The 16,182-nt window shown below is 40.1% G+C and overlaps 1 protein-coding gene across 4 annotated transcripts; it reads left to right on the forward strand.

The window, feature by feature from the left end:
• The first annotated feature begins 863 nt into the window (after nucleotides 1-863).
• zc3h4 (zinc finger CCCH-type containing 4) lies at nucleotides 864-15,126 on the forward strand. 4 transcript variants are annotated; one of them, XM_079824286.1, is made up of 14 exons: nucleotides 864-1,068; nucleotides 4,104-4,335; nucleotides 5,914-6,021; nucleotides 6,174-6,405; nucleotides 8,024-8,172; nucleotides 8,390-8,486; nucleotides 8,576-8,712; nucleotides 8,805-8,906; nucleotides 9,103-9,214; nucleotides 9,341-9,450; nucleotides 9,540-9,985; nucleotides 11,811-12,145; nucleotides 12,422-12,664; nucleotides 13,376-15,126. In XM_079824286.1, exons 1-14 carry the CDS (start codon nucleotides 989-991, stop codon nucleotides 15,004-15,006), a joined length of 4,014 nt encoding a protein of 1,337 aa, XP_079680412.1. In that variant the 5' UTR covers nucleotides 864-988; the 3' UTR covers nucleotides 15,007-15,126. The 4 variants fall into 4 exon arrangements, with proteins under 4 accessions (XP_079680412.1, XP_079680413.1, XP_079680411.1 ...); XM_079824287.1 differs by lacking the exon at nucleotides 864-1,068 and adding an exon at nucleotides 2,313-2,465; XM_079824285.1 differs by lacking the exon at nucleotides 864-1,068 and having other exon boundaries at nucleotides 3,951-4,335.
• Nucleotides 15,127-16,182: the final 1,056 nt, after the last annotated feature.

A 16,182-nucleotide genomic window follows, 5' to 3' on the forward strand; every position in this document is an offset into this window, starting at 1 on the left:
CACTCATAAGTCACATTAGAAATTGAATAAAGTTTATTTTTAATTATTTGTAAACAGCTACAACATAGTAATAGTATTAAACAACCTTAGAGAGATAATAAAAAACATGTAACACAAATATGTTTATTGGAGTGTTCATCACTGTTTATATAATTAAATGATTGTTTCCTTGGTGCATGCTCAATATACAATCAATATTTTATTGTGAAACTGTGATATTTTAATCCAAGACAATATAGTTTAATGAAGGATTTTTCAAATCAGTTTTGCACCAAGGCAATACTATTTCATATTACAGAATATTCAGCATAGTTTTTTTCTGGACTGTACATAATTTATATTTCAGGAACATTTGATCGCATCACTATAGGCTAATCAGAATTACTGTGTTGCTGTTTACTGGCGATTTAAAGCTTAACCAAGCTTCCAAGGGGCCCCAGGCCAGAATGACTTAAAATGATTTAAATGATTGTTATTGTAACAATAATTCATATTAATAATACTACCAATATATAAAACCAATATAACTTTTTCTTTAGCTAAAAAAGAAAAAAACAACAAAACAAAAAAAACACACACTATCATAAAACTGAAACCAAATATTTTTTCCTCTCAATAACGAGAGGATTATTCAAACGTGATATAGAATAATCTGGAATTAAAAAAAAAAATCCTATTTATATGGACAAAAATGTCTTCATGACCCGATCGGTCATTTCCGTGACAGACGACGTCACGTCACATAAGTCCGCCCCTTCTCCTCGGAGAAGAAGCGTCGCCATTTTAAGTGCATGAGTTTCATTTCACATCGCAACTGTAGGACGGAGAACCTCAGGAACGTTTTCAACCTGTTTCTCTTTTAAACTGTTAGTGGGGAATTGACTACTATGAACTGAATCTCTTCCTAAAGCCAATCAACAAGTAGATCAAAGTCAAGTAACGCATAAGACAGTTGATTTTTTGCACTGAATGTAGTACGTTAGAGGAAATGGCTGTGGAAAGCATGACTGTCCATCCAAACTCCCCAACAGCCAACCACGAACACAACAGCCTTCTCACTGACGAAAGGTCGAGTAATATCATCATATTTCTATCCAACTATTGATTTGTCCTTTGCTTTTTTCCAAAAACAAAAGCACGGGCATTTGCTTTTTTTCTTTCAAAGGGATTAAAGTCGCCTTTTCTGGGAAACGTACAGAGGTAACGAAACGCCATCTTGAAACGTTAAACAGCGCAACCTGGAAGGTCATAAGCGAATCAGGAAAACAATCAGAATATGATCAAATTTACATTTTCATTCACTTTCCGAAGCTTTTTAAGTGATCGAAGACCAAGGGGCCACACTACGCCAAAACATTGCTCCAGTAACTCAATGTTTTCATCACAGATAAAGAACGGACGGACAAAAGAAAAAACCTATAGTAAACTAGATTTTGGTTATTAATATAAAGTTAAAATCTTCATGACAAGCGCAAATTGTACGTAGTGTGGTGTAGTGTAAAAACCATCCCCGGTAACGCATTTAGGAATTTGTATATTTAACCATCGCGAGGCCCGGACAAAGCTAAAGCTAACAGTTAGCCGAGTAAGTAAAATGCAACAAAAACACGGCTAACGGAAGCTAATGAATAGCCACGGACTAGCATGGATTATAACTTGACCGCTTCATTAACAATTCTTTCTATTCATTTAATTAGTCATCGAATACAGTACGATTCAGTTTATCTTAATGTAATATCATTATTTAAGCTAGGCAATGTTAATTTGTCACCGTTTAGCACTTAGCATGTGTGCTAAGTGTCACGAGCTACGCACATAGATTTATTGAAACGTCACTAATAAACTGAAATAGATGCTTATTCCTTTAGGGTTTTGAGTATTCATTTTAACGTTATAAGTCAGTATTTAATCATATTCATACCACTATATTTTCAAATAGCAAGTTCTTGGAGTGTACTATTATTTTATAAAATACATTTAGTTAGTAAAGTTATTTTTTTATTATTATTAATGTCTATTATAAAATTTGATTTAACATGAGAAATGTTAGTAACAGTACGACATTTTAATTGGAACTATCAACGAAAATTATTTGTTTACTTTTTTTTAATGGCTTTTTTTTTTTTGGCTTCCTTGTTGGGTTAAAACGGTCCCTTAAGCCTTCCAAGTCAGCTCAGTAGAAAACAAAAGATAACATACTGTAAATAATCTGTAAATTTTTCCACAACAGGTGCCCCTGGTTTAACATATTCTAGTTTTTTTGAAAACTAGTTAGCTTAATGTGCACATGCATCCCTTATGAACCAGTACTTTGTCCAATGTCTCAGAAGCATTCAAGGTCTTACCAAAACATGAAGCAAAACACAAAGGTTCTTAAACATATCACCATTGTCTGCAAATGCCCCAAATGCAACCTCTCACCTTCCATGAAAATCATTTATGCATAAATTAATATTTTGCTCGCAGTAAGTATTTTCAGTTCATTACCAGAAATTTGAAGGCCAGTATACTATTTTGTCGTCACATTTGTTTTGTCTTTGCATGATATTGTATAGTATTACTTTGATGCAGTGAACTAAGTTGGTTAGTACCTTTTCTTTAGTAAAATTAGAGGTAGTTCCCGAGCTGTAAATCTGCCAAGATTTCCTTGCAACACTTAATATGACTAAGCAATCATTTCCTTTGTTACTTTGGCACTCTTTCTTTTGGCAGTTGTTTTTGAAAGGTGTTAGACAAGTAAATAATACAAGTGTGGCCTGGTTTTTGTCAGACCATATTGTTTTGGCACTTCAGCATGTTCAAATAATAGCAAGACTGAGACTCACTCTGTTGGATAACTGCTGAAGCTTGTAGATTTCTATTTACAACATGGCATAAATGCTTGTGGAGATTGTTTTAATACAGACGGGGGGATTTGTAGTTAATGCAGTGATAATTCATCAATTGATACCTCTGTAATACTTTAAAGACATTCAATGTTCAGAGGAGCAGATGACATGAGTTTATCCTAATTTAATGCAAGATCTTGTACACACAATCCATTAAGAAAAGAAGTTTGTATCTTTATTGTAATTGTTAAAAAGCTTTGGAAAAAGCCTGAAAAATAGCTACATAGTTGGAGGATTTGAAGTTCAGTAGAATAAGTTTTGTCTTCTAATATAAAGTTTAGAGGAATGGGTGGATTAAGGACCTTCATCCAGACTTGATACTGATTGTAAAATGATTGAGAGTATTACATTGTTGTCTTACTGATTGCAAATGGTTGCAAGTGTAGCTTTTTTGTACTAGTTTAAGAGACTGAGATACATTATAAGCATTATTTAGATGTGTCAGCTGGTTTAACTTCTGTGGTAATATTTATCTTTTGAATCGTATCTCACATACAGCTTTGCATTGCAGTTTGTCTGGTATCACACGTGCACTTGTCAGAAGTTGCATAGCAGGGACCTGTTGGTTTTATAGGCCAAAGTTGAGAGGTTAGGCGATAATGTTTTGTCAAGGCACAATTTAAAAGTGCAGTAATTCTTCTATGTCTTATGTGGCAACTCCTTATCTTAGTTTTAAAGGGCAGTCCTACCTGAATGTAACTGTATGTACTTACATGTTAAATCTTCAACAGAGCGGCTCTGTAATGACTCTGAGTTGTTCTCAGCAGGTGACAAATGAGCAGTGAACATTTGACACCACTGGTGTGATGCTTCAAGCAACTAAATTATAGTATTGCGTCTGTAGATTGGCAGTCCTGTTGATCTCTCTTGACCTTCAGCTCTACCCTCACTGTCTAGTCTGAAAGTTTGAAGATCAAATGCTGTTATGACATCTCAATTTGCTTAGTTATCTACACTGTAATGACATGTTAATTGTTAATAGCCAGACCAGCAGAAGTCGCCGTGTCAGAATTAAGAACGAAGGCCCACCTAAAAAGCAATCAATAGAGGTGATGTTCTGTTCTGCACAGCTTTAGACAACAGTAGCTTTTGTGCAACTAACCAGTTATCATAGACCAACAGTTCTTGAATGGCAGTGAGTCAAAAAAATTACATTATCTGGTGTAGTCCTGTTCAGAGTTGTGATGTTCTTGCTGTGTTTTCCATGTCAAACAGGCAAGAAGATGGGGAACTGGAGGAAGGCGAGTTGGAGGACGATGGTGGAGAGGCAGAGGTGCCCAGCGGTGAGGGAGCTGATCCCCAGGATAAACCTCGCCGCAGCAAAGAACGTCATGCCAGTGAATCGGATGAAGAAAAGTCACATCGGCGCAGGAGAAAGAGAAAGAGGGAGAGAGAGCGTGAAAAAGAAAAAAGGAGGGCCAAGAAAAAGCGTAAATCTAAGCACAAGGTAAGTGTTTGTGTTGATATTGCATTTATTTGACCAAAATACAGTAAAAACTGTACTATTGTGGAATATTATTACAATTTAAAATAACTTTTTTTATTTTTAAATATAATTTATTCCTGTGATTGCAAAGCTGAATTTTCAGCAGCCATTAGTCCAGTATTCAGTGTCACATGATCCTTCAGAGATTTTATCTAAAATGCTAATTCATTGCTTAAGAAACATTTCTTATTATTATCAATGCTGAAAACAGTTGTGCTGCTTAAACTAAAAAATATTAACCGGTAATATTGTACTAAATATTTTTGGTAGAAACGGTAATATATATTTTTTCAGGATTCTTTGATTAATAGAAAGTTAAAAAGAAAGAACAGCATTTATTTCAAAGAGAAATCTTCAATAAAAATAAAATAAAAAATACGGCTGCTGGACCGACAACAAGGTTTATTGAGCATATGATATATATATGATACATCAATGTCCGTAATAGCTGATAACATGTTGTCTTATTTTAAATCTAGCTCGACAAGCTTTCAGAATACGCTTTAGTATCAGTGCTCGTCTCTTTTCCACTGTTTTGTTAATGACCTCTTTAGCAAACCAATACATAACCAACAAAAGCAGCACAGCTTCAATCTCCTCTATACTTGTTATTGTTGCAGACAGTGTCGCACAAAAATGATTACTGTCCGTCAATGACTGGGTGGTGCAGTTGCGCGCAGTCCTACGTCATCAGACTATTTGCCTAATCTTCACGGTACTTTAGACCGCAGTGGAAACGCAGACAGTAGCAGGTCTGGGAGAAAAAAAAATTCCTGGGAAAAAAGTTCCTGGTACAAATAGTTCCGGGTAATGTTTCTTTTGATATTTGACGATAATGATCCAAGTGATTGACAGGTGATGCCAGGCGGCATATGACAGGTTGGGTCAAACCATCCTGGTATGGGGGAGACTCTGGTTTTTAGGATAATGAAATTGAATAGGCTACTGAATATAGATTTCATTTTATGAACTTATACTTATATTTTCCTGAAATATTTATTAAATAATTATTTGTAAAGGATTTTTGCATGGATGCTACTTTTTAAATATATGTAGGCTATATTTTAAAATCTCACGTACCCCCTGGAGTGCCTTCACGTAGCCCCAGGGGTACGCGTACCCCCATTTGAGAACCACTGCCCTAAAAGACCTGGTCACGAGAACTAAGATTATGTTAACATTCACACATAGTTTGACTCTCAGTAGGAAGATCAAAGACTGACAAAACCCCCTCACTGGAATCTGTATTGAATCTAATCAGTAAATTGATGCCATCATGATGCCACTTTGAATGCCCAATACAGTGTAGTTCACCTTAGTTTTTCATGTGATGTTATATCAGGTTGTAGGATCAGCAGATCTTAAACTGATTCTTAAATGTGTAATCTCTTACATTATACATGTCTTTATTGTCACATTTGATCAATTTAATGTGTCCTTGCTGAATATATTGGTTTTTAATCCTGCTGACAACAAACATTTGACCGGTAGTCTATATCATCTGTATCATCTTATCAAATGTATTTGTGTGTAATTCAGCGTCACGCATCCTCCAGTGATGACCACTCAGACTACAGTGATGACTCCGATTACAGTCCCAGTGAAAAGAGGAAGTATAGGGAATACAGCCCTCAGTATCCTCCCACTGTGAGTAGAACATCATTTTGGTTCTCTTTAAAATAACATTTATATTAGTAAAACATTTATATTTGATTTATTTAAAGTAACACTCATAACACAACTAGATTAGACTGGCCTGCCAAGCAGATAAGGTTTTAATCCTAGTCTATATTTTGTAGTCTCAAGGAGGTTACCCTCCTGCTTCCTCTGGTCATGGAGGTCCGATGCCAAAGAAAGGCAGCTATATGAAGATGGACAAGCAGGGCTATGGTGGATATGATGACTATGAGGAGGAAACATATGAAGGTGAAGAGGAGGAGGACATGGGTGATGATGACTATGATGATTTCACCAAGGAATTAAACCAGTACCGTAAAGCCAAAGAGGTTGGAGGTGGTCCACGTGGCAGAGGTGAATGTTAGTTTAAAAATAAGATAAATTAGGTTGAATGGTTTTGGCTGAATGCAGATCAACAGAAATAGGGTTGCAACTAATGATTATTTTGATAATCAATTAGTTGGCCGATTTTTTTCGATTAATCTGATAAAATAACCACTTTTTTTACTGACAAAAACAAACGTCTCAGCTGAGTGCTTTGAAAACATACATAGTCAATATACCTTACAAAAATGAACCATGGTTTTACAACGAATGAAACAAACAAAAGATTATAATAGTAATAATAAATAAATAAATAAAACAGGGTTATTGTAGTTATTCCATGGTAACAATAAATTAACCATAGTTTTGCTTCAATCCATAGTTTAACTATGGTATTTGTGTGGTTATACAAATGGTAATCAGTGTGCCAAAAATGTGGTTTTTACAATCTAATAGAACCATGGTTAATTTTCGTAAGTGTATATCTGTGCTATAAATTATGTGCAAAAAAAGTTACTACGCAAAAGGACAGTTTAAATCCCTACTACATTAAAATTATATTAAACAAAAACACAAACTCAGTGTTACCAGATAAGAGGAATGTTCTGCAGGAACACACACATTCGCTATGGACACGTTCATCATTTCTGTATCCTGTAGAAACGTCTTACATTTATACTCAATTACACGCTGTTATCCCTCTACAGTTACTACTCTCATAAAGTACGTTAATTACATGTACAAACCTAAATTCAGTGTCCAACAGCAGATATGTTTTTGTGCTGAATATTAATTCCCTCTCGACTGCGTTCTGTCAGTTTGACGCGCATACGCGTGCCCGCCGCACTTTTAAGTTTGAAGCTTAAATGCTCAGTTATACTCATGTTTGGACGCGAACACGGACCGCTGCGGACAGCAGCTTGTATTTATACTACTGAAAGTTTATGCAGGGGTCTGCTCGGATACCTCACACAATCGTGGGCGCGGAAAGTATAACACTAGCTTACAGACTGTCAGGACGCGCTTTCATGCTAAATGGAAATACTCGGGTGAATTAGAAACATTTACTATATTAGTAATTTACTATGTATACTATAACATCCGCCATATAGATCAGTGGATATAACCTGTAAAATTAAAGTTTTTCGCTGAGGAGACACGCATCTGTCAAAGCGCATGACAGGGTATGTTAAATGCTAATGCATTCGCTTGAAGCTTAAAATAAAGGATTCTCATGTTTGGGGTGCTTGGATCATGTACCTTTCCTGCAGCAGCTCGCTCTGTTTCCTTCACTATTTTTAGATGCATTTTGTCCATAGAAATGCGTTATTCAGTGCTGTAATTTGGCGCGACTGGTGGAAGTTGGTGGCAGACCCGACTAATCGATAATGAGAATCGTTGTCGATGATTTTCATTATCGATTATTATTGATTTTATCGACTAATTGCTGCAGCCCTTAACAGAAGTGCTATACATTATCTCTAATAATGAGCAGGTAGACGTATGGAGTTTATTGTTTAGTTGCAATGTCATAAGTATGACAAGTATCTGCACACTTCATTTCTTCGGCTCAGAGAAGTGTGTGATTCACACCAGTGTGTCAGTGTCTGTGTGATTACATCTGCTGAGCCTTTTTGCTTTCACACAGGTGGCAAAAACCGCATGAAGAACCAGAGAGGTCGAGGCAGAGGAGGAATGAGGGGACGTGGTGGGCGAGGAGGAAGCAGAGGGAGAGGACGGGGCAAAATGGGAGGAGAGAATGATGATGGTGATGGCATATATGGAGAAGAGATGGAGGTGAGTCATAGTTAACAAGTTTTTTAGCACTAAACCCAGCTTATACAGCATATCCAGTGTTCTTATAGTCATGGAAATATAAGGGAATTTTAATGTTGTGGTTTCCAGGCCTCTAAAAAGATTTCTATATCAAATGTCATTATTACTATGCAAGCTATACATTAAATCAGTCAGTTTGTCTTTTAATTCCCTAAAGCATGCATGTTTTCTTTGACAGTATGGAGATGATGACTATGAGAACATGGGAGACGATGACTATGATGACTATTCAAAAGAACTAAACCAGTACAGAAAATCGAAGGACAGAGGGCGGGGTGAGTTCTGCTTGATTAATAGATGTTGAGTTAAGCATTATTTATTTTTGAGTGTTTGTCATTTCTAATCTTATTTTTGTTTTCTATAGGTGGAAAAGGTGGACGAGGTCGCGGGAGAGGGAAAGGAGGTCGAGGAATGAACCGGGGCAGAGGGAGAAATCGAGGGAGGGGCCGTGGAGGAGACCAAGGTCCTGATGAAGATAACAACGGGGAAATGGACATGGGTGTAAGACAGTTCTTCAGATTATCCGCCTGGTTCATATTTAATCAGCGGAATATAAATTAGCATCTGAATTATTTGTTCTCTGACTGCTTTAGGATGGATCTGGAGGCCCAAGGAGACATGAGCAGGAGAAACATGGGCCAGACAAAAAGGGCAAAGCCATCTGTAAATACTATATTGAGGGCCGCTGTACTTGGGTAAGCACAGTAATCCAAATTTGGAAGATGTTGCAGATAAAATTGGTTGAAACAATTTAGATGTGCCTGTTATTTCTGAGTATTAAAAGAAAGTATTGTAAGTTTAAATAAACATCTGACTAATAAGATGATGTAAAATCAAATATGATTTGTTGACACCAATATTTCTGTACTAATGCTGTCAATTTATCATCAGGGTGACCACTGTAACTTCAGCCATGACATTGAGCTACCTAAGAAGAAAGAACTCTGCAAGTTTTACATCACTGGCTTCTGTGCACGAGCAGAGAACTGTCCCTACATGCATGATATCCTTTGGTCATTTTGCTTACTGTTATTGTCATATAAGCTCTTATTATCTATACATCTATTTATATCTAGATAAAAATAAGTGTTTCCACACGTGTCAAAATAACTCCTTGACTCCACTGCACGTGATTTCCCTTGCAAGTTGTTCCATACCACAGGGAACTGTGTGAATGGTGAGGAGTGCATGTTCTCTCATGAGTCCCTAACAGAAGATACTCAAGAGCTGCTGGATAAGGTAGTCATCGCAGATATTTTAAATGTAGTTGTAGCGTTGTTGTTTCTGTTCACCCTGACTAACATCACATGTTTTTTTTCCCGATGAAGATGCTGGCAGAGGATGCAGAAGCTGGTGCAGAAGATGAGAAAGAGGTCGAGGAACTGAAAAAGCAAGGCATTAACCCTCTTCCAAAACCACCCCCTGGTGTTGGTCTTCTCCCAACTCCACCAAGACCTTCTCCAGGGGATTCCTCCACGCCTATGGAATTTGGAATGCCTGTTCCCCCTCATGGTAATATGCCTCCAAGTGGTCCACCAGCTCCAGGCCCTGGTGCTGGCCCAGGTCCTGGTCCTGGACTTGGGCCCTGCCCAGGCCCTCCTCCTCCCTGCCCAGATGGAGGCACCTTCCAAGGCCCTCTAAACCCCAATGGTCCTCCTCCACCACCTATGGGTCCACCACCTGCTTGTGGAGGAAATGCTGGGAAGAAGATTCCCTCCTTGTTTGAGATTGTGGTGAAGCCCACAGGACAGCTAGCACAAAAACTGGGTGTCAGGTTAGCTATCTTTTTCTTTCTATCAAGTCATTTAAAACCCACTTTTACTCCTTGGCCTTTGACACCTGACGTTGACATTTTGTTTAATTTTATTGTTTCTATTAGGGGTGTAACAGATCGCAGTTGGTCTGTGATCCGTACGGATCACGACCCACGGTACGGCACGCACGTGACCCGTGGATTTATTGCGCATTTTTTTAAACTTGTGGATTAATCTGAATTGTTTAGCGATCGCAGACTAACAGACAGTTTTTCTGCCGATATTGCTTTTTAAGTGATCTCGTTCCTTTAAACACATGTGTTCACGTGAACAGGGCATGTTAATCAGTCAACAGTGGCTAGCGGAGAAGTAGAAGAACTTGAAAAGCCTCCCGCATCATTCAAATCACATGTATGGGAGCATTTTGGCTTCCCCGTAAAATTTAATGATGACGGAAGAAGGGTGGTGGACAAAACTGTAACATTATGTAGGCACTGTTGCACGAGAAAGCCGTATGAAAGTGACACATACATTGAGCATGGCACCTGCTGACACCCATTTCACACATACTCGTTTGCAGTCCGTATGCGGTGCGTATTCTTTCCGTACCCATGTTAACGGATACAGCTTTCACACGGCACGCAGCTTCGGTCCGTCAGTGTGTTCCAGGAGCGCGTAGCTGTACAGCTGTGCTGCGATCGTTTCCGCACAGAGTCTATTTTTTTATGAGCTGGCGCTGAATTAAAGTGACAGCGCATCCGCATTAAAACAAACATGTATCAATGCGAAAATCTAGTAATTCCACACAGATGCATATAATGTAAAGTCTACTCTGTTTCAAAGTCAACACAGTTTTTGCCTCGAGTAAAGCAAGGAGAAATAACGGAGAGCACTTTTCCTTTCTTGGAGGTGGAAAAACAAAGTTCTTTATGACCTGCAGGATTTCTTGTAAAAAGATTTAAAAAACGAAAGAAAAGAGGAGAGTCTGTTTTTGTCTATCGTAAGTTTTAATTTAAAATGTTTGTTATTTTAACATAGTCTATAGCCTGTTTTGCAACTTGCATGAGCAACGTAATATATACATCTAAAGTAGGTTCTAGACTATATAAATATAAAGTAATGAATTCAATAAAATGTTTTATAAGTGTAGTGCGTTTAAACATTATATCTATAAAATAGTGTATAGGCCTACAAAGAGAATTGCAATGCTGACAAGTGTGAGAGGTCTACTCTCTCCCCTGAGAATGTTGACATCCTAATCTTAAAAAAAAAAAAATTGTCATTATAAGCTCAGGCCCATATTCATGTCAGGTTGTTTTTTACATGTTACGCTTTAACAACTGGAAAATTTGATTTATTCAGATGGTTATTTATTTATTTATTTTTTTGTTAAAACCATATAGGTTATTTTTGTTAACACCAAAAGTTCCCTGTTAACCTATAAACCATATAGGTTATTTTTGTTAACACCAAAAGTTCCCTGTTAACCTATAAACCATATAGGTTATGTTAACACCAAAAGTTTTCATGTAATAATGGAAAGCAAATAAAAATTGTCTCCTCTCCCTTTTATTCTGATCCGAAAAATTATCCGTAGTGTGATCCGAACCGTGAGTTTTGTGATCCGTTACACCACTAGTTTCTATGGTATCGCGGTTTGTCTTAAATCTGTTTTAGTTGTATTTTATGTATTGTGAGTTGTGGATTTTTTTTGTTGCTGTACAGCACTTTGGTCCACTTCGGTTGTTTAAAGTGCTTTATAAATAAAGTTTGATTGATTGATTGATTTTGGTTTACTTACTAGCCACATACAGAATCTACTGACACAGATGTACTCTTTTACAGGGGACCAGGTCCTGGCAATGCTGCTGCAGGTGCCGCAGGACCTCAGGGCCCTCCTGCAGGTCCCCCAGGTGCACCTCCACCTCGCTTTCCTGGTGCTCCGCCACCAGGACACATGGTTCCAGGCGGTCCTCATGATATGCCTCCTATGTGCCCATCTAACATGAATCAAGGCCCTCCACCAGGTCCGCCAATGATGCAGAATTTTGGCCAGGGAGAAGGGCCACCAAACCCGGGCATGATGCCTCCAGGTGGTGGATCATCTGGTAACAACTTCTATGATAACTTCTACCACCAACAGCAGCAAGGCATGTCAATAGATGGAGGTGGAAGAGATGGTGAGTTCATATTGTATTGTAACTTTGGTTTTGTAAATTTGGAGCACGCAAAAGCAATATGCAAAAGGCAGTTGCATTTAAGCATTTGTTAGATGCTTTTATCCAAATTTATTTTAAATTTGATCTGTACATGCATTCCCTGAGAGTCGAACCAATGACCTTGTTATTGCTAGCACCATGCTCTACCAGTTGAGCGACTGTGAGCTGCTTTATTGTGCTACTCTGCTCTATTTCTGAAACATTAGTATTCAGCCTCATTCTTTGCCTCCCGTACAGGTGACAGCTTTCAAGGGGTAGGTGGTGGAAACTTCAATGATCAGTCACCTGGGAACCAGAACTCTGGAAGTGTAGAGGGTGCAGCTAATGCAGGTCCAACTAACCAGCCTGGGATGGCAGTGCCAGATTTCCTGCCCCCAGCACAGCGTGTGCTGTTTATGAGACTCCAGCAGAAACAGCAAGAAGATGAGGAGAGAGCCAAGAGGCTGGCTGAAGGAGGAGGACCTGAGAGGGAGAATGAAGGTACTACTGCACTACTTCATTACTTGCGCTGGCAATATTCAATACAATATCATATAACATATTTTCTGTTGAAACAATATGCATAGCTTTTATACAGGAATGTTCCCTTTTTACCCAAGTACCTTACAAGGGAGATTTTTTATTATTATTATATTTTTGTCATACAAATAGCTGAGGTTTTCAAAGTGCTGACTTCAAATGTATATGTTGCCAAGGCTATTTCTGGGAAGGAAACATCTCAAGGACTCTGCACAGAGCTTGACCCAGCCCAGGACTTCATAATACTGTAAACATCCTCTGGCCTGGGGTTGCGCAATCTCACCACAAAAATATCTTGTCCCTCCACTAGATGGTGCTTTATTGCACTAACACTACTGAAACTAACAGAGGCTGATGTTTTCAGATGAGACTTCCAGCAAAGGAAAATCAGATTCAGGGCTTGAAACTTTTTTACTTTAGGCACTGGTGCTCCCAACTTTAAAAAGTTATGTGATAGAATGGTGGACTGGTCGCTGTCTCACAGCTGGTACATACTGTGCAGTAATTAGCAAACATTTTGTAGAGAAATTAAAACAGGTCGCACCTCAACAACTATTTGTATATTTTGATTTGTCGCACAGATTCAATTTCGGGAGCATTTGTGACCAAAGTCGTCGCAATTTCAAGCCTTGAGATTGAGCTCTAAATCTGTGCACTTTCTTTTACTTACAGGAGATTCAGCAAACTGGTATTCCAGTGAAGATGAGGATGGTGGTGGCAGTGTCACTTCCATTCTCAAAACCTTGCGCCAACAAACCCAGACCCAAGCCCCTGCCAAGCAGGATGGAGCTCCCAGTGACCCTCGTCTACAAAAGTCTCAGCCCGCAATGGCACCCAGCCGACCAGCAGACCCCCGGCTGGCACGAGACCCACGTTTGTCCCGGAACACAGACTCTCAGGCACCCGAGGCCAGTGCTTCATCCTCCCTATCTCCTACACCTTCAGACCCCCGACTTGCCCGGCATGTAGCCGCCCATGCCCCTAAACCTGAGCCTCCACTTGTTTACAAACCCCCTCCGTTGACCGCCCCAGCCAGTAATGAGGAAGAAGAAGGTGAGAGGATGCTGAGGGACAAGCCCGTGCCCATCCCTCTCGACCCTTTAATGGGCATGGCTTTGCGTGATCCCCGCTCCCAACTACAGCAGTTCAGCCACATCAAAAAGGATGTTGTCCTGAACAAGCCTTCATTTTCTAAGGCGGTGCTTTGGAGTCCTGAAGACCTCATCCCTATCCCCATTCCCAAACAAGACTTGCTCCCACTGCCCCCTGGCATCCCTCCAGTTACCGCCATGGATCCTCGTCTGTCTCGCACCCAGCACCAGCCCCAGCACCAGCATCACTCCGCTTCTCTTCCTCCTACTGCTCCTCCTGCTGAGCAATCGAATCAATCCTCCTCTTCCCTTCCAGACTTTGAGCTACTCTCCCGCATCCTCAAAACTGTCAACGCCACTTCATCCAGCCCCACTCAAGGTGCTTCTACAGGAATCTCTTCACCTCCGTCCATCTCTGCCGAGAAGCCTGTTGACCCTCGCATGGCACGAAAAGCCCCTGCTGACCCCCGACTCCAGCCTCAGAAATCTGCCCTTAAGTCCACCTCGGAGCCACCTGCTCCTCAAGGATCTCCCCCAGCTGCCTCCTTATCTCCACCTTCCTCCAGCCCCACCATCGCGCCCTATGACCCTCGGCTGCTATCGGCAGGGGGGTCGGTTAGAGGGGTGGGATCTGGCGGTGGAGGTAGTAGTGGTGGGGGCAGCAGCAGCAGCGTGCTGAGTGGCATCAGTCTGTACGATCCTCGGACTCAGGGCTCAGACAAGGCAGAGGGTTCAGGGGCAACTAGAAACACTAGCCCTCCCCCTGAACCAAAGTCAAGCGAAAGTACAGCAGCCTCAGCCAAGCCCAAATCTAAAGAGCCACTGTTTGTGCGCAAGTCTGCACTGGACCAGCCGGAACCAGAGAAGAGCTCGACGGAGCAGACTACGGATCGCTACAACAGCTACAATCGCCCTCGACCCAAACCTTCACCTTCGCCCAATGCAGGGACTGCCGCAGGGGCCCCTGCAACAGGTGGTCCATCCGCAGCTGGTCAGGGCCCTGCTGGTTCTGCAGAGCAGCCAGCAGGGGTCCACAACCTCCCTGTATCCACACTGTTCACCATGGTAAAGCAGGTCAACAAACCAAGCGGCACCGGCAGCCCGTTTGGTGGCAATAGCCCCGCCCAGCCTGACACGGCTGAACAGGACAATGCCTCTCTAAAGGACGTTTTCAAAGGCTTTGACCCCACAGCGTCACCGTTTTGCCAGTGAGCTGCTGTGCTGTTGTGAGCTGCTTTAGGACTTTTAGGTGTGCAGATTCACCTGATACCTGATTATATAAAGATATTCACCCCTGCCAGGTTACACACCACAGTATTCACATATATATTTCTATTGGACGGTTGGGATTGGAAGGGATTAAGTCTGTGCTAGTGAGGGAAGATGAAAACGAAATGTCTATTTTAAAAACCAAATAAGAAACGTTTAAATAAATGTTCGTTTTAAGGACCTCTATGGGTGTGTACATCAAGAGACACTGAATTACATTAATTTTGGCATTGTAAAAGACTAACATTTTCCTCAGCCTACACCAAACAGGTTTGTTGGATTATGGCCCATTAACCCCGCTACATCCTCCTGCTTAAGTTTGCCGACTGACTTACTCCACCTGGCAGTAGGGAGATTTCATTTACTGCCACTCCCTCTGCCTCCTGTGGTGGAACTGAACTAGTTCCTGTTGCTCATTGTCACTTTTCATTTGCTTCCCATCAGTGATTTAGATCCTTTTAATGAATTTTAGCTATATTTCCTCTGCTTAGACTAGTTAGCTCCTTTTTCATGTCTGTATGGATGCCCTTATATTCCTATCGGTTCAAATTCGTGTTTAGTCTGTTGATGCCACTCCACAGATAAGACCTACTGTTGTACGTGTTTGTCACATGTGAGATCATTTTAATTTATTTTTTATACTTAAGCGGTCTGCTATTTTTTTTTCTTCTTTGTAACGTGGCTGTCAAATTGAACCATTTTATGAATGTGTATATATATATATATATAAATATAAATATATATACATGTGTATAGTACATATTCTTCACATTTGGTTTGTAAATTACATTGAATTGCTCAACAGCTGATGTTGATGGAAAATATATCATGTCTTTCTTTTGTTCTTACAGCTCTGTCACTCTTTCCCCGAAACATGGTATGTCTCATTGACTGCTCTGAAGTATCTGGGTTTTTGTTTTTGGGTTGCCTCTCTGCAAAATGACAGCTTTGTAAATTGAAAAGTGTCCATATTTGACTAAAGGTAACATTTTGTAACCATTCATTGTAGGTGAAATTGTGAAGTATTTAATAAAGGCAATACCAGATTGAAATCTAGCAGGACCTCAAACAATGGGTGAATCAGCGGTGGTGGTTGTATCTTGATTCATTCTTCCAAGT

Source organism: Gobio gobio (genome assembly GCF_949357685.1).
Source record: "Gobio gobio genome assembly, chromosome: 8".
Taxonomy (NCBI): Eukaryota; Metazoa; Chordata; class Actinopteri; order Cypriniformes; family Gobionidae; genus Gobio; species Gobio gobio.

What these genes read in the sequence shown, in the direction of transcription:
- zc3h4 (XM_079824285.1), top strand. Translation starts at nt 4,018, where the DNA reads ATGGCAGTGAGTCAAAAAAATTACATTATCTGGTGTAGTCCTGTTCAG. An exon ending in AGGTGGTCCACGTGGCAGAG is followed by an intron (nt 6,406 to 8,023) that starts GTGAATGTTAGT and finishes GCTTTCACACAG; the next exon opens with GTGGCAAAAACCGCATGAAG. An exon ending in GAACTGTCCCTACATGCATG is followed by an intron (nt 9,215 to 9,340) that starts ATATCCTTTGGT and finishes ACTCCACTGCAC; the next exon opens with GTGATTTCCCTTGCAAGTTG.